The 21700-nt window shown below is 37.6% G+C and overlaps 1 protein-coding gene across 1 annotated transcript in view; it reads right to left on the bottom strand.

Annotated features, from left to right (window-relative positions):
• LOC120506817 (WD repeat containing planar cell polarity effector) overlaps positions 1 to 21700 on the bottom strand; it is a 147871-nt gene that overhangs the window by 87434 nt on the left and 38737 nt on the right. Inside the window, exons 3-7 of the mRNA XM_039718826.1 lie at positions 14909 to 14993; positions 13181 to 13225; positions 12025 to 12075; positions 9522 to 9592; positions 9212 to 9271 (exon numbers count right to left, since the gene is read on the bottom strand). Of these exons, the coding sequence (XP_039574760.1) occupies positions 9212 to 9271; positions 9522 to 9592; positions 12025 to 12075; positions 13181 to 13225; positions 14909 to 14969 (288 nt within the window). The 5' untranslated portion in view covers positions 14970 to 14993. The remainder of the gene's footprint in view (positions 1 to 9211; positions 9272 to 9521; positions 9593 to 12024; positions 12076 to 13180; positions 13226 to 14908; positions 14994 to 21700) is intronic.

A 21700-nucleotide genomic window follows, 5' to 3' on the forward strand; every position in this document is an offset into this window, starting at 1 on the left:
TGAAAGTCTAATCATACATTCATTTGATAGATATATATATAGTCAATGTTTCGATATTCCCTGTCATGACAGATGTCCTTTAAGGTTTTGTCCCAGTAAAAATGTTAGACACGCTTACACTCATGCAGCTCTTATTACAATCTTTCAAAACTTCAATTTGTCCTTACATTGAAGTTAGATTAGATAAAATCACAATTTATTTCCAACTTGGTAACATGAAGTCCGGCAAGGTTTGACTACAGTTTGCTATAACTGTCCAAAAAACCTGCTGGAAAAAGTGAGGGTTGAAACCCAGGAGCTACCAAACTATGATGTAAGCAACAATGAAGCAAAATTACATAAATACTCTAAAAAACTCAGTTCTGAATAACTGAATGGATATCAGCCTGAAAGAGGAGAGTGAAACACCCCCAATCTTACAGTGTTATGTGCCAACAAGAGGGATGGTGCAGTCAGGGTACAAATTCACTTTATGCCTATGTATTTATTTTCTGGTAATGGCATAAATCACACCTGTTACAGAGCTAGAATAGAAATCAATGAAAACCTCTCCAGTGTTTCATGACAAAACATTTAAACAAATATAAAATGTTGTGCTAATGGGTGTGCTTTGCTTTACATCCATGAAACTAGTTAAAGACCAATGTTAAACCAATGTTATGGATTTTCAGTACTGTACCGATCTCTGTGCTACCACTATGGCATGACAGAATCACAAATAGTAGGTAAATGTAGTATCATTTCCATTACTTCTATTGTTTCTCCCATTGTGCTCCCTCCTTTCATTTTACAGCAAAACATTCTTCTCAGAAATCTGAGATATTTGGGAAATCTTAAATTGTATTTTAACAAATTGTTGTTATAATAACTTAGTGTGGTTGGTTCATAGGTTTAAGTTCATTCTTCTAGGTAATTTTAGAGTTTAAATTTAAAAGGTTAATCAGAGACTTTACATATTATATTGCCATGCAAGGTATTAGTATTTCATCCATCTTCCTCCAAAAATGCTTTGAATTAGAACTAAGGTTTTTTAAAAATTAGTTCTTAGAGTTTACCACGAAGTACAAGCAGGCACTTAAAGAAAACAGGGCAGTGGTAGAGTCAGAGTTACCACCCCTGGAGGTATTAATGATGTGTAGATGTAGAAATTAAGGGCAAGTTTTAGTGATGAACTTTGGAGCATTAGGATAACAGCTGGGCTCACTCTTAAGGGTCTTCTCAACTCTAAATGATTCTATGATTCTGTGCTATCTTTCATCAAAAATATTCCATAAAAGAGAAAATATTTATGTCCTCACACTGAAACCACTATTTCAATTTGCTACATTCCGTGTAGTCTGTGCAAAGACTGTTCCATGATAATAAGATTTAGGTGCTGTCACAACTAAGCTTGCCTAGTTAAGCTCATATTTTGGTAGATGGGAGCAGTCCAGTCAGAAGCACGAATGAATATAAAGCAAATAGGGAAGATTGCAAACTTGGCTTGAACACAGTGATCCAACTCCAAAGGGAACAGCCTATAAATGCTAAGGAATAAAAGCCAATGTAAGAGGCATTATTTACACAAGGCACTACATCATTCCATCTAACAGATATTAAATTAGGGAAAGAAATTCACAATGATGAAACACATCATAAATTTTTCAGATTGAAGTACTGTGATGGGAAAAATAAAATCAGAAGAGCTATCTCCAGAGCTTAAACAGTCACAAGGTGTTCTTAAAATATAAAAGCATGACTTCATACCTATTGGAAGAATAAGGCAGAGACTTTGTACTTGAATGTAGTCCGAATAAAATGTTTGGGCACCTGGTTATTCTCCATATAGGAAGGAAGGGCCACTTAATTTCTCTGTTATGGAGGAATTGAATGTGAAGACTTTGATAGAAAGGATTATGTATTTTATATGCCAAAAATTGCTCTCCACTGAGCAAGAAAGGCATAAGCAGCAGAGGATACTCAAGGGAAGACTTAGCCCTTCCCTTCTCCAATAGCAAAGTGCTCTAATATGTATTTGAGATAGTTTTTATTAAGCAAAGGACTTAAGTACAGGTTCATGACTTATGGACTTTAGTACAACTTAAGCATCTATTTAAGTAGATCCCTTTATCCTCAGAAGCCTGAGCTCTTGACTCCTCATTCATGCAGCTCAGCTGCTTATCAGTTCTTCTACCTAAAAAGATACCTGTGGAGAAAAGCCAGGATTTGCTTCTATCTGATTAAAATTAGAAGAGAAGGAAAATATGCCTGTAAAAAATATTGCTGCAAACTGTTTTCCCTTAAAGAGTCCAACTGACAAAGGAATATGCAAAAGAAGAAGAGAATTGCAAAGCACTTCTTGTTCAAGCAGGTTCCCAGGGTTTTTCCCCACCTCTTCATTCCAGATTGCTTTCTTAGCCACCCCACCATAATTACTGCGTTGCATGCCTTATTACAGATGAAGTTATTGTTGTTACACGTTACTGTTTCACAATAATCAATGCATTTGTACTTCTAGCTCCAAATATCTAAAACCACACAACACATTAATGGTTGTGATCAAAAGCAACCAAAAGAATTTAATATGAGGGCAGTGTTCCTCTTAGTAATTGGGGATGGGTGCTGGCTTCTCATGTATTCTAGACAGAATGTCTTGGTTTTGATATCAAATGTGCTACGTCACCATGTGCCTTGCTAAAGCAGTTTGCTAATGGGCATTGTAGCTGACAGAACAAGCAAGAAAATATTGCTGTGGAGCTCAGTTCAGAATCCAGTTCCAAGTATGTCGACGATGGCAACAGAAAAACTATTTATACACATATGTAAATTGCAACACAAATACAACTAAATGAAATCAAAACAATTTAGCAAAGTATACATAAATCTTTTTCATTAGCAGGTAACAGATATGATTCATAGCTAGTGCTTGGCCTTTATACAATAAACTGTATAACAATGTTGGCATGTGCTTAATTCAACATCACAATGCAAATGTAAAACTAAAAAAAATTTGGAAATCAAATGTTTCAGCTAGATCTCATTTATTTTTATTGCTTTATATTGTAAAACCAAACCTTAAGCAATGGCATCATTTCATAGGAAGATTTCATGATTTTGTGGCAAAACTTAAAAGCATTCCAAAGAATTAGAGAAGGAGACAAAGACAAGAAGCAGCCAGATCTGAGCTGAGTAAACTCAACAATACTGATAAAATTAATTCCTTAGGTTATTACTCCTTGGCAGGGAAAGCTGAGGAGCACAGTGGCATCTTATTGTAAAGACTTCTTGTCTTTTTCCTGTCATCTTTCTTTTATGGTCTATTTATTTTCATTTGACATCAGCTAACTGAAGATTACAGGATTATTTCAGCAACTCAACACAGGTCATCAAAGTTGGGGATCAGAAGTACCACACAGAAATGGTGTGGGTTCAGATCCTATTGGAACAGAGCTAAAGAGAAGACCTCAGTCCTTTAGGACTCAACTAAGCTCTTTTAAATATGAGAGCAAGCTCCTTGATAAAAATCCCTGTACTGTCTAGGTTATGTTTACATGAACTGGCACATCATCTATTTCAGAAGCTCTAAGAAGTGGTGGAATGTATACTTAGGACTGCAAAAATAAAGGTCATTGGGGTTTTTTTGGCAATGGACAAGGAAGTAAACATGAAACTTCTATTGCACTGATTGCACACCACAAGAAAACAACAACAACCAAAAAAAAAAAAAAAAAAACAAAACAAAAAAAACCCAAAAAAAAAAAAAAGGAAAAATTTTTACCAAAACAGAACAAAAAACCAAAACAAACATCTACATTCCGTGTAGTCTGTGCAAAGACTGTTCCATGATAATAAGATTTAGGTGCTGTCACAACTAAGCTTGCCTAGTTAAGCTCATATTTTGGTAGATGGGAGCAGTCCAGTCAGAAGCACGAATGAATATAAAGCAAATAGGGAAGATTGCAAACTTGGCTTGAACACAGTGATCCAACTCCAAAGGGAACAGCCTATAAATGCTAAGGAATAAAAGCCAATGTAAGAGGCATTATTTACACAAGGCACTACATCATTCCATCTAACAGATATTAAATTAGGGAAAGAAATTCACAATGATGAAACACATCATAAATTTTTCAGATTGAAGTACTGTGATGGGAAAAATAAAATCAGAAGAGCTATCTCCAGAGCTTAAACAGTCACAAGGTGTTCTTAAAATATAAAAGCATGACTTCATACCTATTGGAAGAATAAGGCAGAGACTTTGTACTTGAATGTAGTCCGAATAAAATGTTTGGGCACCTGGTTATTCTCCATATAGGAAGGAAGGGCCACTTAATTTCTCTGTTATGGAGGAATTGAATGTGAAGACTTTGATAGAAAGGATTATGTATTTTATATGCCAAAAATTGCTCTCCACTGAGCAAGAAAGGCATAAGCAGCAGAGGATACTCAAGGGAAGACTTAGCCCTTCCCTTCTCCAATAGCAAAGTGCTCTAATATGTATTTGAGATAGTTTTTATTAAGCAAAGGACTTAAGTACAGGTTCATGACTTATGGACTTTAGTACAACTTAAGCATCTATTTAAGTAGATCCCTTTATCCTCAGAAGCCTGAGCTCTTGACTCCTCATTCATGCAGCTCAGCTGCTTATCAGTTCTTCTACCTAAAAAGATACCTGTGGAGAAAAGCCAGGATTTGCTTCTATCTGATTAAAATTAGAAGAGAAGGAAAATATGCCTGTAAAAAATATTGCTGCAAACTGTTTTCCCTTAAAGAGTCCAACTGACAAAGGAATATGCAAAAGAAGAAGAGAATTGCAAAGCACTTCTTGTTCAAGCAGGTTCCCAGGGTTTTTCCCCACCTCTTCATTCCAGATTGCTTTCTTAGCCACCCCACCATAATTACTGCGTTGCATGCCTTATTACAGATGAAGTTATTGTTGTTACACGTTACTGTTTCACAATAATCAATGCATTTGTACTTCTAGCTCCAAATATCTAAAACCACACAACACATTAATGGTTGTGATCAAAAGCAACCAAAAGAATTTAATATGAGGGCAGTGTTCCTCTTAGTAATTGGGGATGGGTGCTGGCTTCTCATGTATTCTAGACAGAATGTCTTGGTTTTGATATCAAATGTGCTACGTCACCATGTGCCTTGCTAAAGCAGTTTGCTAATGGGCATTGTAGCTGACAGAACAAGCAAGAAAATATTGCTGTGGAGCTCAGTTCAGAATCCAGTTCCAAGTATGTCGACGATGGCAACAGAAAAACTATTTATACACATATGTAAATTGCAACACAAATACAACTAAATGAAATCAAAACAATTTAGCAAAGTATACATAAATCTTTTTCATTAGCAGGTAACAGATATGATTCATAGCTAGTGCTTGGCCTTTATACAATAAACTGTATAACAATGTTGGCATGTGCTTAATTCAACATCACAATGCAAATGTAAAACTAAAAAAAATTTGGAAATCAAATGTTTCAGCTAGATCTCATTTATTTTTATTGCTTTATATTGTAAAACCAAACCTTAAGCAATGGCATCATTTCATAGGAAGATTTCATGATTTTGTGGCAAAACTTAAAAGCATTCCAAAGAATTAGAGAAGGAGACAAAGACAAGAAGCAGCCAGATCTGAGCTGAGTAAACTCAACAATACTGATAAAATTAATTCCTTAGGTTATTACTCCTTGGCAGGGAAAGCTGAGGAGCACAGTGGCATCTTATTGTAAAGACTTCTTGTCTTTTTCCTGTCATCTTTCTTTTATGGTCTATTTATTTTCATTTGACATCAGCTAACTGAAGATTACAGGATTATTTCAGCAACTCAACACAGGTCATCAAAGTTGGGGATCAGAAGTACCACACAGAAATGGTGTGGGTTCAGATCCTATTGGAACAGAGCTAAAGAGAAGACCTCAGTCCTTTAGGACTCAACTAAGCTCTTTTAAATATGAGAGCAAGCTCCTTGATAAAAATCCCTGTACTGTCTAGGTTATGTTTACATGAACTGGCACATCATCTATTTCAGAAGCTCTAAGAAGTGGTGGAATGTATACTTAGGACTGCAAAAATAAAGGTCATTGGGGTTTTTTTGGCAATGGACAAGGAAGTAAACATGAAACTTCTATTGCACTGATTGCACACCAAAAGAAAACAACAAAAAACAAACAAAAAAAAAAACCCAAAAAAACAAAACCCCCAAAAAACCCAAACAAAAGTAATAGGATAAATTTTAATTTATAAAATTAAATACTAGCAAAGGTAGAAACCCAGTCCAGCATTAGGGTCTTCTAGGCAAACTCATATAGAAAAGCCAACTTTGAGAAACACATTCATGCAATGGACAAGATCATCTGCAGGCAAAACAACTGGATTTCTCACTGGGGCATATGCATGAAGCCTAATTGGCCATTTGCACATGAACAGTTAACATGACTGCACGCTTATTTTTAGCAAATGCACATTTAAAATTACAGACCCCAATTTTTGCCTGTGGGCCACTTCTAATATGGAAGTGCTGGAGGAAGACTGAGGGATTAGGAATAGAGGTATATTGTATATTTAGGCTACAGAAGGCACACTGGCAGCAGCCCTATGATTGTTTTGCACAAAATCTGAGAGAAATCACACTACTCTTTTAAAGTATAATCTTGTTTTCATTACATCACTTTTCAGTTTTCATTTCATTTGTCTTGCTCGAGATACAGCAGCCATTGAGTTTCTGGATGGCACGTTGTTATAACAATACAAAGGGAACTGCTTCTGGTTCACCTACAGGTATGGCCCATTCAAATATAAATAATATTTAATTAAAATGGGAAAATGTGGCTGTTGAATTAAATATTTAAATTTCTATAAAGTTTATTTGACCTTGCATTGCTACTAAAAACAAAGAAAAAACAACTACTATAATTAAAACCATATGCTCAAATTTAGCCCCAAACATTGAAATTATGAAAATCAGGGTAATTTCCTACATGTTCCTCATGCTGTTTGTCTGACACACTGCTTTAACTCTCCAAAGTTAATGCAAATGTGGACTCTTCCCACTAGCTCTGGTATTCATCCAGAAAAGGCTGTGAATACAGCAGTGTTATGCCACAGATGACACCATTGCGTGGTAAGCACTCTCTGCTGAAACAGTTAATTAGTATTCTACTTAGAATTAAAAAATAAATATACAACATATTCTCCAGAAGCTTCAGAACATTTGCATCAAAGAGGGACAGTTCAATTATTGCTGCCAAATGCTCAAAGACAAATGAGCAGCAGAAAAACAAACCATCTGACATCAAAATTGATAGAAGACAGCTTTTCTGTTCTAGACTCTTCCAAATGATTAATTTTTCTCTATTTTATTTTCATTTGTTGGAGGTCTTTTATTTTCAGGAAGACAGAAAGTGGAATAACACAATTGTTCTGGCAAAACACTCTAACCCTTGTTGGAGATTTCAATAATCAGTCACTATTAAACAAAACCATTTTGTTTTGTGATTGAGAAACCAAAAGCAGAATTTAAGGACAGAGAAATTACTATGATTTTTATCTATAACTTTCACTCTGGTTATGTTATAACCTGTACCATCACTTATACTCTGGCCTTAGAAGCCATCTGAAAAAATAGCCCAAATACTCAATTTATTAAACTACCCCATTACATGGTTCAATACCTAATACACTAAGATTAAAACACCCATCTTTTTTTTTCCCCATCTCATAGAAGAAATAAGTTAAATTGCACTTGTCTCATTCATGTCGAGGTAAGCCTGAAATAACTTAGAGGATGTGAAGTCAAAAAAAAAGAATAGTTTTATACAGAACTGATAGTCAGCCAGAGGTGTTATATTGTGTAGGCAGGACAAAACACCCTGGCAAGAAGTTGACTTTTCCAAAGTATGTACTGTACACACTGCAGGTGGATGGTGATGAATGGGAGGGGAAGGAAAATGGTAAAGGGAGAATGGACAAGGAAAGCAAATGAAGAGACAGCAAACTGGGATGCAAATGAATGCACTCACAGCTAATTGACTTGGTGTTTCTTAACCAAATTTCTTTCCTAATCAGAACAATAATAACAGGAAAAAATGATTCTCCAAATTAGCAATTAATATTTAAATCAGTTCTAGAAGATTAACATTCACAGATGTATACTATGTAATTTGTATGTGAATGATATACATTTACTAGTAGTAAGATCTGATAGGCAAATATAGCTTAGACAATCATATTTTTATTATTGATATGAAAAGACTACATACCATTTGGCATGTCAAGCATTTAAAAATTTTGCTATTTTCAAAGGCATTTCTGGAATTTTAGCTGCACAGTGTTTGGATATTTAACAATCATTCTGCTGACACACATTTGGAACTACTTGAATAAGAAGAAAAAATTATGAGTCTGAAAAAGCATAAAGGTTAGAAGACAAAGTTCCTTTTTTGAAACAGTAATATTGAAAAGTATTCCCCATGCCAAAGCAGTTTCAAATATGATGCATTCCTCATGAATGTTGTATAAACACATAAAATTCACTACATACATTTTTCAGAAGAAGCACATGATTATGGAGCACTTCATGTTCAGTTCTCCTGCCTGCCCTGCTGTTCTTAGTGAGGATGTGAACAAGGTTTCTTGTACACAAAATGTGGAACTCATATAGCCAGAGACATAACTGTATGTGTGCCATATGTCACAATCTCTTTTATTCCATAGCTTGATTAATGACCTTGTTGGTTTGGAGTTATAACTTTCCTTCCATATTACACAAGCATAAAGTAAAAAGATTTGTGACAGGCAAATAGATAATTAAGACAAAAAAATAATATAACGCAGATTCCAGACCTATCTATATATTTTAATACATAACTGTTTCCTCAGCTTGCTATTTTGAGGTACAGGATGCTTTCAGTTTCCTCAAACAATAATAGTAATAATAACAATAATTAACAATAATAATAGTAATCATCACCATCATAATCTCACAGAATCAGGGTCTTCTAATGTCATTTCTTTGTGTTGATAAACCCCAGGCTTTTTATTTGAAGGATGTTTTTCAGGGTGGAAATTTAAATAAACCAAATTTACTTAACAAGGGCCCACATAGTAAAAAAACCCCAGTGATTTTCAGTGTTAACATTTTAACACTACTGCTCCCATCACTGAATGGCTGTTCAGCACCACCAAGTGAACACTGCAAGACCTTTTGATGACACTGTACCTGACAGGTATGTTTGTTCTTCCATTTGCTCAGCACACAGGGACTGTTCTGCATTAAGTCCTAAAGGACAACAGAAAGTAGAGAGTGGAGTTGGCAGCACACATTGTCACTATCAGTTAACAGACTTCTGATTTTCCAGTTTACAGATGAAAAATGCCACACAAAGATGCAGCTGTTTCAGAAGAGCCCACCAGACAAAAGCACATTTATCATCACTGGGAGAGTTGGATCTTTATGAAAATTAAAGCTGTTGAAAGAGGTTTGAAAACCAGATGAGATGTTGCTGTGCTTGAACCTCTCTGAACCATACCTCTACCTCCTTGAGAGCATCTCGCAGTTTGTCCGCTCGCTTCGTTTTCAGGAGCCAAGGATAATCTCGAGCTGTCAAGTAAAAGTGAGGGGAAAAAGATAAAGAGGGTAGAGAAATGTGTATATGTAAGTGACTGTATACATATAAAGTGTGTGTGTGCAAACACACATTTATATGTGTCATTTTTAAAAGTTCTATGAGTTGAACTTCCTTTTTTGTGTAAACACAAATCCAAGGTTTCTAGGAGTTGCCTTACATGTAAAACTTACCTGCAGCTGGAAGGAATTGGCCATGGTTTCTATTGTCAAAGGATCTGTTTTTGGGAGGCTCAATCATAGGAACAGTTGGCATGCTCTATCCACAATGACCATGATTTCCCTATGGCAATTGTGTGCAAAGCTTACCCAGCTGCTAGGCACTTGCAGTGAAAAAGTATCTGCTGTTCAGTATATTAACTCAGTTTCAAGTTTCAAGCATCCTAAGTAGATTCTATTCTTCTGAACTAACCTTTCATTGCCTAATTTCAAAAAGCAGGCACTAACATGTCTGCAAAATATATATGCATGAATATATGCATATATAGAAATATTAACAACAGGCAAATGTGAATGCCATAACTTACAGAGTCTAGTTATTTATATGATGTTCTTGCAAATTTGGTCTGAAGAATCTGCCAAGTCAAGCAAAGAAAAAGCTGCATGACTGCTGAAGTCCTTTAACAAATTTATTAGTGTTCAGCACACTATTGTGAAAATCCTGACCTAATACATTAATTCTAGCAACCAGGAGGCAAAGCTTCCTCTTGAGTTGCCAATAATTGGCTTGTTTCATGGCTGAGAATCAGGCTCTAATAACTTGTGAAATTCCTTCATTTAAAAGTGAGCAGTTTTCTGCTCATAAGTGTACAATAAAACCATGAGAAACCAGAACACATTGTTTATAATCTAGTCCTATTTAAAGGAAACCTGATGAAAAGTTTTGAGCTCCAAGCTGTCAGTTTGTATGCCAACTTCCAGACTGAATGACTTAGCAGTTGTGCTTAAACCTCCCTGCAAAAAGCAACTTACAATAGAAGTGCTATACAGTGAAAAAATGAAGGATTTCATACATCAACAAAAGAGGACACCAGCATACAACTTCTTTTTGTGTTTCATTGGACTGAAGCCAGTGTTGGTGGAACTGTTATGATAATATTAATTAGGCATGTAAGATCACATTTTCAATGGCTGCTTTCATAAATACTGGAATATTTATCCACATATGCAAAATGGGAAATTGCCTGTACAGATACCAAACTATCTGTACAGATCAACAGCTGTGAATAAAGTTTCCCAGTGCTCCTCTTTGCAAAATGTGCTGTGCAGGCTCTGTGCCAGGGGCACCCCTACATTCCCAGGCACAAGGTGCAGCAGCTTGAGTTCCCGTTGCCTGTCACACGTGTAAAAGGCACCACTGGGGTGACAAGGGTTATCTGGGCCTGCTCCTCCTTTCACACATGCAGCCCTGTGGGATACCACTACACTGAGCCCAGGTGATGCAAACCTGTGAGGCTCCTCCCTGCCTAGAGCCCTCCCTCACCTCCCCACCTTCCCAGAGCCGCACTGGCCCCGCCTGACACAGCATCCTCTGCAGCGCTGTGGGTTTGCCACATGGCTGCACCTTCACACCCATCCCCAGCGGGGCTTCAGCCTGCTCCAAACACACCTTGCAGGGATGGGAAGAACTAATCCTTCCAGAATTTTGCCTTCATATGCACGCACAATTCCAGGGGAATTTTCATTTGGATAAGCTAACAGCATCGACACAGCTTTGTGAAGTTGTCTAAAAAATCAATTAGATTTTTCAGAGTTGTCACGTAATAATGTCTGAACATTAATGAATGCTCTGAGCAATGCAGGAGTTGTAAAACTTGAGCTAAAGAAAAGTTGTGCTAATATAAACATCTTTAACTGTCACAGTACTGCTGTGTGATAGCATGAACTGAAATTGCTTTTTATCAGGTAATGCAGGAACAGTGTAAATGTTTCAAAGCTAAAACCATCCTATGAAGGCAACTGATTATTAGTCTTAATTATTATTTATTATTAATTATTAGTCTCTTTGGCTGAAAGTATTTTAGTTACAATTTCCAGTTTTAAGCCAGTTGGTGTTGCAAGGCCAGAGATGACTGGGAAAATGTTTATCTGCTAAGTAAATTTCATAAGGAAAAATCTGGATTATTTTTGTGATTCCTGTTGACAATGCACTGGAAAAGCAATACACGCTTCCATGCCTAGTGACAGGGAAAAAAACCAAACAGATTGCAAATATACCAGGAAGGAAAAATTATAAATTTTCAATTGTTTTGTGCTGTGTAGTTTTATGATCATCAGTCTTAGATGACATGTGCAGAAAGTTACATTGGAAGCAGTCTGAGGTTATTTTAATGCTCTTCCAGAGGCATAATTAATCCAAATTTGCCATTTGATCTTACTGTAAGAAGAAACTCAGAAAATATCCTTACATTCTGCTAGTTTTTGCTTCTCTTCTAAGTAACTGTACTTCATCTGTGATGCTAAAGGGAAGAGGATGAAAAGATGAATTAATCCTTACAACTGCTGTCAGCAAATATTAATATTTAGTGAGAAGACCAGCACAGTTGGATAAAACACAGAAACTTCCAAACCAATCAAGACAGGCCCAGTGCTTTCAGCCTGTACAGCAGATATCTTAACCTGGCAGTGAAAGGAAGGTGGGCTGGCACCACCTAGCCCAGCCCCGCCAGCAGCAGCCAGGTGAGCTGGTATGGGAATCAATAAAATCAGAGGGTTTTGGGAAAGCTGCAAAAGGCAGGCCTCAGAGACAGCAGAACTGTGATTAGAGCTAAGCAGTGGCCGTAAAATAAGTCAGCAGAAAAAGTATGTAAAAAGTAGAAAAGTATGAACAAATGGAACAATGGTCTGTGTATTAACACTTGTCTAGAATAATTCCCCTAAGCTCTGAAAAGTATATCTATGGAGATATCAGGAAGTTCTAAGCTTAATAATGAAGCTCTGTGCATTGTGTTTTAAGGCTTACAAACAAGTATTGTATTCAAAATATGCAAGGGTTGTTTTAACCGAAGGTACGTGTGCTTGTAGTGGTTGGATAGAACTACTGTGCCCCAGGGAAACAGCGCCGGGACGGGCAGAACGGGGCAACTCCAGCCCCACAGCCCCTTCGGCCCGTGGGGAAACTTGTAGGATCAGCAGATTCATCAGAGCAGGGAAAGGGATGCTCGCCCCGGAACGGCCACTCCGGAGGGCAGGCAGAGATGCCCTCTGCTGGGATCCCGGAGATCACCTGGCCGTGCCCTGGGCTCCACACAACGCAAAATATCTTAAACCTGTAAGAATTCAGAGTGTAAAATCCCACAGAGGTTTTTTTAGTTACATAACGGTTGGTTTTATGTGGATTTTTTCCTTTTTCTTCCCCCCTTCTGTGGTTTAAAAAGTTTTTTTTAATATTCCTACATAAGTTTGGAGAGAGAAATTCTTTCTGTGTTTCCCTATTCCATAGAAATACAGAGGTATATGCTAACAAGAAATTTGAAGCTGCATTTTTAAGAGTAAGCAGTTGGTGTCAAACACTGAACATCCTGAAGTTTTGTTCAGTTTCAGTTATAGCTATTTATATTTTACCTGATTGTTTCTTGTCACGGTACTGGTGGATCCCAATGTCTTCATCTGTACAATTAAATGTAAATACATTAAGTTATTACTAGGAACAGAATTAATTACTAGGAACAAAACACAACTTAGAAAGCAAGGTTCAGCACCTCAATTTTTGCCTGCTAAAGCAGTGTTTGGTGTTAAAATACAAGCACAGTATATAGCCTGAACACCACTGGAATTTTCAAGAATCTGCAGAGAAGGCATGAAGAAGGATGTGACAAGCCCTTCCATTTATTTGGAGCTGTCATTTCCCTTACATACACTTTGATTTCCTTCCAGCTGCACATATGCAAAAGCATTTTTACAACCTTCCTAATTAGCATATTTTGTGTTCTTTCACAAGGAAAGGTAAGGATCATGGTGAAAAGTGTATCTTGGAATAAATTAAAAATGTTTTCTGATGACTGACAGAACTGAGCTAAATACAACAGGTTAGAGTTTTTTTCTAAGATTCATGAACTCATAAAGCTGCTCTTTCAAAGGATCCAATATTCTTAATCTACAGGTATTATCACCTAGCTGCTTCCTGTGGCACAGAAATCTGGATATTTCAGCTGCATAGGGACTGCACCCAGCTCCTGATGTGGCTGACAGGTGAGCACTTAGGGGTGCCATGGCAAGCTCCACTGGGCATGTCTAAGTACAGCATTATGTTCCATTGTTTTAAAATAATTATTTTTTCACTGCATCTGTGTCCTCCTAAAGTCAGACAGGCATATTCCATGGGGAGAAATTCATTAGATGGAAAAAAATTGTAGGAAGGCACTTAAAAGGCAGGCAGGTTTTAAACTAGAATATCATCCTCCCTTCTGCTTCAGAATTTTTGAATGAGGCACCTCAGCAATGAATAAATGGAAGCAAGAAGGTCAAAAGTGACAAATAGGCATGGTACTCCACAGCAGAGCTTTAATTACAATAAATCACAACAGTGTTTTCACTTAAACCATGGGATTTTTCTGTGAAATATAGATTTTGAGTTTTAGATGTTATTGTTGTCATAGAACAGTTCTCACACAAAGATGGGATGTCAAGGCACACTGAGTCAATATTTGAGTAATAACATTCATCTGAATATCAACTAACTATTCAAAATAATATTTCAATAAAAATATTGCACAGTACAATTGACATGATGTGTCATAAATAATCTTTTGATATTGTCCACTTTTAAATCAGTGAGTTTTTTTAGAATTATGTTTTAGGAACAGCAAGGCAAGATGAATAAGATAATGTATACATGGCTAGGATTTAGTCATATGTCTTTTGGAACAATCAATTAATAAGACAAATACATCCTTGTAAGTATGAAATTTCAAGGAATCATGCAAAATACTGAGAACATGCAGTAATCTTTTATTTTCACATTGAGTACAAATTACAATGCCTCTGCAGTGCACTTGACTGTGGATCATTCACCCAAACTAGCCATTAAACTGAAGTTCACAGTCAAGGAGGCCACAGCTTCCCAAGAAGGGAAATACATCCAATCAAATATAATCTGAATATTTTTTACTTGAAAGGATGCTCCAGTTCATTACAAGAAATGCAAAGAAGCTGACCAAATTCAAAGCCTGCATTGCTGCTAATTTTCTTTCTCCTAAGTATAAAAAACTTTCGAGTATTCAGAATTTTACATTAGTTTAATATTCATCAACAAGCTTTGATGATTTGTTTTAGTAACAGATAAAAGCTTACCTCTAATACGTAAGTTGGTCTTCAAAGACCACAGAAACATCTCAGTCAGGCAGAAGGACATCTTGTGATATATGGAGCCTTAGCACTAGCAAAAGAAGGAAAGGAACTGCATGAGTCCATTTTTTACCCTTCATCGCCACTGAAATGGCAATTATTTTGGAACCTAAGTGCTGGAAGAACCTAGCACTGATGATATTTTGTTACATGTAAGCTGTATTTTAAAATTGCAATTAAAATGAATAATTATTGGGAAAGAATGGGATAAGTAACATAATATACATGTACACATCAAACACAGAGAGGAAGTAACAATTCTTTAAATGTACAACTGCCCTCACTAAAGCATATAACTTAGTGCTTGATGCTTCTAATATTCACATTATTACCTATTTTTACTGTATGGTTATTACCTTGACAGATGCAAAACTGAATCCACTACTTAAATATGTGATTTAGATATGAGAATTTGACATTCAGGCCAAACTTTTTAATTCTGTACATTGGGAAGTGTCAATATATTAAAGAAACAGTTTTGAACATAGTATTTGTAGGCATTAGCTATAGTGTCAAAACAAATGATGTCTTTCTAAGTGAAGACACCCCAAATCACTTAGATTAGAACTGACATAACAGATGTGAAGCTTACAGAATATGTGTTGAAGTATTGTATACATTGCTATTAAATTCTTGCTAAGTTTTTTTTTAACAATCCCTCTGAATGTTCCCAGTGGAGGACATGTTGTGTTTCAAAGGAGCATTGGGAATTTTCCTAGACATAGTAACCAGCAGACTCCCCTGAGTGATTTCCTGCAGTGCTGTAGTCATAAATGGGCCACCAGACCAATTATTTTCACTTCTGCTAAACCTGGGCACCCACTGAAATCTGGACTGAGCAGAGGTGTTCACACAATGCAGCAACCTTTAGAACCACTGCTAGTATGGTACTATATTTAAAATTTTTTTTTAAGTAGTATCTTCATTTGGTTCCCGTGAGTGCCTTTTAGATAATGAATCAATTTAGGTAATAATTGCAGAATTTTTATCACATAGAGTATCAGAACTTTATGTCAAGAGTGTGAATGATGAAAAATATGTGCAAGGATGTCGGGTAGCACCAAGGAAGCTGGGACACCTTGAGGTATTATCACTCAAGCTAATATTTATGTTTGAAGAACTGCCTAATCCACTGAAATAGCACCAAGTGAAAATGGCATTTTTTTCCACTGATCCCCAAATGTACAAAAAGTCTTGCTGACTTAGTAAATCCCATACTTCTGCCAAAAAACCCCACAAAAACAGACCAGCAAAAACAAACAAAAAAAGCTCACAACGCACACCACACACCTAGTAAAAGAATATACCTTCATCTGAAGTGAGAATGAGGTTTGGAAAAAAATAGAGGATTAGGAGCATGGTGGTCTGTTGAGCATGAGAACCATTTTTGGTATAAATATAGATGAGGGCAGCCCCTCCTTTACCATGTGGACTGAAGTAAAAGGAGACTGTGCAATATAATTTTATCTGTTTTCTCATTTTTTACTTACTTGCATTAGCAAGTGAAACAAAACTTGCATTCCGCAGGGCCCATAGATCCCAGATTAGAAACTCCCACTAACAGGAAGTCATCATTTTGAGTGAGCTTCTCAAAATCCTGTCATGGCCTGACTAAAACAAAACCCATACACCTTCAAGTGGCAGATGATCTGTTCAGCAGGAGAGGAGGTACATCTGCCCCAAAGCAAGGTGTGCTGGGGTGACCCTGGCTGGACACCAGGTGCCCACCAAAGCTGCTCTCTCTGCTCTGCTCAGCAGGACAGGAGAGAGAAAATTGAATTAAAGGCAGGTGAGATAAAGGTAGGGAGAGATCACTGACTGTCTGCCATCATGGGCAAAACAGACTTGACTCGGGGAAATCAGTTTAATTTAATATCAAACAAGATAATAAGAAATAAAATAAAATCTTCCCCCTACTACCAAAATCTTGCTGCACAAACCCAAAATAACAAGGTAAGACTAGAAGATTTTGGCATGGCAGATAATCTAACATAAACTGCCCAAATTATTCCAGAGCTCTTGTATGTAGGCTCCATAGACACTTCAAGTTGTGTCCTCCTATTGAATATAAAACCATCCCATAATGCTCTAATGCTGCTGAGTGCCTTCCCACCCGACAGGTCAGAAAATAATTTGAAGTCCTTTTTTTTTTGTTGTCAGACTCATAGAGGGAACTTGCCAAAAAGGAGAAGCAAGTTTTCAAATAAGCACTAAATACTCAAAGTCCAAGATGCATACTTTTACAAATTTGTCCTCAAAAATGTGGAAAAAAAAGAAATATTGTAAGAAAATGTTAAAACCCTAGACTTCTAAAGAACACCCTTTCACAGTGAATAATGAAGAGGAAGCATAATTCTCCTTGTACCTAAAAAGAGAGAAGAGATTTGTCAACTACCAGAATTTTGAGAGCTTAGATTTTTTCTTCTCCCTTTCCTTGAACTCCGAACACTCACTAACCAGCTAATTATTGGAATGCTGATTGCTGTTGTGCCAGTGAAAATGGACAACTGCCCAAAAATACTGTTCCAATGTAATAAACTCTAATCTGAAATACCTTCTGATTAGTTACATTCCACAGTAAAAATTTAAAAAGAGAGAAAATTTGCTTCTGTAAGAAAATATGGCATTATCAAGTCTGAGTACTTTTTTCAGAGGAATTATTCTTTCTTGTTCCTTTTAAAGGAATACATGCCAGCTTTCAGAGTTATGCAACTATATCTCACCATTTCCCACATCATTATATTCCAGCACAATGGGGATGAGGATGATGACGACAAAGTGATCTTTTTCTATTTGAAAAATGCCTCTCAGAATGTACAATATTCCTTTTACTCCATGAGATGGGCCCTGCTATAGCAAAAATGGTAGGTGTGAAAACATAGAAAAATTCCACCCATTGAGCTTTAAGAACTCTATTCCTTCCCCTTTAAATTGATTAGAATTTAGAAAAAATGGGATGAAATAACTCTCCTGTTAAAGTAAAATTGAAATTCAGCTTAACAGCTGGTTCTTTTTCTGGCTCACACATTTACTGTCTGCTTTCACAATGCCACCACAAACAACAGGGATATTTTAGTGGTTGCAAAAGCTTACTGACAAATGGAGATGTTTTGCAATGGTCATCCTGTGCCAGTATCTGTGTGAGGATTGTTTTGTTTAAAAAAAAAAAATCTTCATTTTGGTAACTATTCATACAGAAAATAATTGCCCTGCCACTTTATAACATCAACAAATGCTGAAATTGATAGCAAGAGTCCTCTCTGACACCCTCAATATAGGTTCTGTCATGACAAATAATTAGAAACTATGCACTGCAGGAGTGATCTGGGGCACTGGTGCTGTATTTCCTCTCTTTCCATAGTCACCTGGGAGAGTGGGGTACTTGTGAAAGGCAGTGCTCAGCTCTCAAGGTGAGTGCATCCCAAAAACACCTCTGAAAACATACTAGGAGCAATGTAGTGATGCCTCAGATTTTAGCTTTTCTATTTTTCAGATTCTGTGCTGTTTTAGTGTGTGGGTCTGACCTTCATATTGGGGCACAGCAAGCTCTCTTCACAGAGCAGGTAGGCAAAACAATTCCTTCTCTAGCTGGGGACCAAGGACAGCTGGACCAGATCTCAGGCCCAAGAGCATAAACAATGTAGACTGAAGAGAGAAAAACAAGAAGGATGGGACTTCATGGACTAAAGCTGTAACTGGACAATTAGCTCCAATATGCTAATGGACCAAAACTTATAAAAGTGTGAGATCCCATGACTGGTCATCCATTTTTGTGACCATTTTGGTTTTGTCTGGGGTGCAGCCCTGGCTGGGCTCATGTACTGCCCAAGGTGTATCCATTGAGGACTTCTAATAAATCCCAACTTTATTCTTCAGCTCCATCTAGTCTCTGTTCTAGGTCAGCCTTCACAAGGCATCACTAGAGCTAGAGAACAGAAAATGCTGACTACAACAGACCATCTGAACTTGGCAGTTCATGTGCCAGAAGCACAGCTCAGTGTGACAATACTATCCAAAGTGTCACTAGAAGGGTAAACCCTGTAGCTGCCACGATACAGGACAGCCTGTGATGACCATCTGCCTACTCCATTGAAGGTGGGCCCAGGAATGTGCTCCCAGAAAGTCAACATTCCTAGTAAAAGAGCACTAAACAAGGGGGATCACCCCCAAAATATTGACATTGTTTGGGGCACACTCCTAGGAGTGGAAGCAAGGTAAAATACAAAGTCAGTCGGGAGCGGGTCCCTCTATGCCACACAAAGTCACAAAACTGCTGCAATGGCATCCATACATGTACTAAATGAGGTGCTTTGGATATGGGGTTGGGCACAGGTTATAGGACAAAATGCCCAAATAAAAGAAAACACTGCAGAATCCATTTTCACTACTTACATGTCATCAGATTTTCTTTGACAAATAATACAACACCAGGAATTATGTTATAAAAATTGTCACAGGTTACCCTTTTGTGTTCTACTCCATGGAAATACACAATCATAGAATACCCTGAGTTGGGAGGAACCCACAAGGATCATTGAAACCCAGCTCCTGGCCCTGCATGATTCTTGAACTCTGGCTGGCTGGTGAGTCTGTTCCACTGACCAATCTCCCTCTGGGTGAAAAACCTTGTCCTAATATTCAACAAAAACCTCCCCTGACACGGCTTCATTCCCTCGGGTCCTGTCACCACAGAGAAAAGATCAGTGCCTGCCCCTCTGCTGCCCCTCATGAGGATGTTGAAGACCCCACTGAGGTCTCCCCTCAGTCTCCTCCAGGCTGGACAGACCAAGTGATCTCAGCCACTCCTTACACAGCTTCCCCTCCAGACCTTTCACCATCCTCGTGGCCTCCTTTGTACACTCTCTAATACCTTAAGTTCTTTTTTACATCACGGCACCCAAAGCTGCCCCCAGCATTGGAGGTGAGGCTGCCCCAGTGCAGAGCAGAGCAGGACAATCCCCTCCCTTGCCTGGCTGGGGATGCTGTCCCTGATGCCCCCCAGGACAGGTTGTCCCTCCTGGCTGCCAGGGCACTGCTGGCTCAGGTTCAACTTTCCATCAACCAGGATCCCCAGGTCCCTTTCCATGGCACTGCTCTCCAGCCTCTGGTTCCCCAGTCTGCACATCCAGGGCTGCCCCACCCCTGGTGCAAAATCCAGATTGCTTTCATTTTCCATGGGTCTAATTTTTTTCAGAGAAATTGAAAATGTCATAGGTACAATTAACTCTAATTCATAAAAATACATATTTTTTCATTTGATTTTGGATTGATTACACAATAGCTCTACTAGCTATAGATGCCAGAGCAGATTACCCTCAATCTCACTTCTGTCTCCCTTCCTCCACCTTGCAAAGGTTAACATCCAATCTCTGGCACTGCTACAGCTCACTCACAATGGCTAATTTTTAACTTGGACACCTAATGTTCAACAAACAAGGTAAGTCATCAAGTCATCCTACAAAATTCTATTTCTGTGAAATAATATTTGGAGTAGAAATCACTGCCAGTTTTTTCTTCCTCTTCGTGACCAATTTGTCCTTCACCAAGGAGAGAAACTCCCTGCAGCACAAATATGATTCAAAAATGTACTATTTGACTCTGGAAGTTAAAGTTCAGACTGAACTACCTGCATTAGATCAGTAGCTACTTGATGTATGCTTTATATTGATACAACAACTTCTTTGTATAAACCACATGAAATAAAATTTTAGACATACTATCTTTTACATTTTTAGCTACATCAACTTAAAATGTAGTGTAATTATTCATTTAAAAATAGACCAGTTAAATTTTTTCTCCATCATGTTCTCACAGATAAAAAATGCAAAATATTCTCCCAATCTTATAAGACAGGCTTCATCCTTTTATAGCTGTATGAAGCCACAGCCTGTTTGATATATAATAAAACACATACTGAAATGAAGTTAGTCAAATCATGAGAATTTGTAAAACTTCATTTTGTATCTGGCATTAAATAGAAAAAATCCAGATTCTTCCTTCACAGCCACAAGTTGTTACTTTTTGACCAAGAGTCAGCAACAGAGCAATTACAAGAAAATGCTTAATTTATACACATATATTGATAGTTTTAATTTGGCTTAAGAAAGATGCTTAAGAAGGCTGCTTATGTCTGTGTGTCTGTGAACTCAACCTTTTCAAGTTTTTAATCCATTGATCTAAATTAGCTAGAAGTAATCTGTTTTCTCACCAAAAAATTGTCAAAAATATGTAATTCCTGAAAATGCTGACTCAATCTGCATGTGGGCACACGGAAAAACTCTGCACCAGAACTGAGGAATACACAGAGATAGCTCAGGCTGTGATTGCTTTTCTGTAGATCTCTCCCAGCTGGGGAATGGTGCTGTGTGCCCAGCTGGATGATCTAGCAAAGTTCTCATCTCTGACACTGGCCCACGTGCTTAGAGCAGAGCATGAGATGGGCACATGTGAACAGTCCCTTGCCCCTGTGTGGAAATTTACTGACTACAGGAGCCCAATCAGGTTGTAAGGCCTTGGCTCAATGGGCCCATTGGTAAGATCAGCTTAGAATTTTTAGTCACACCACTTTCAAATTTCACAAATGTTTGGATGTAAGGTGCTGTGGAGATAGCACAGAGTGACACAATTTTAGTTAGATTAGAAGTTATACTTGTGCAAAGATAGCATTCTGATCTACCCTCCCTTCTTTGGGTTTCAGGGACAGTAATTCTGTCACCTATGCAGGAAATAAGCTATTGG

This window comes from Passer montanus, unplaced genomic scaffold (genome assembly GCF_014805655.1).
Source record: "Passer montanus isolate IOZ18808 unplaced genomic scaffold, ASM1480565v1 scaffold40, whole genome shotgun sequence".
Taxonomy (NCBI): Eukaryota; Metazoa; Chordata; class Aves; order Passeriformes; family Passeridae; genus Passer; species Passer montanus.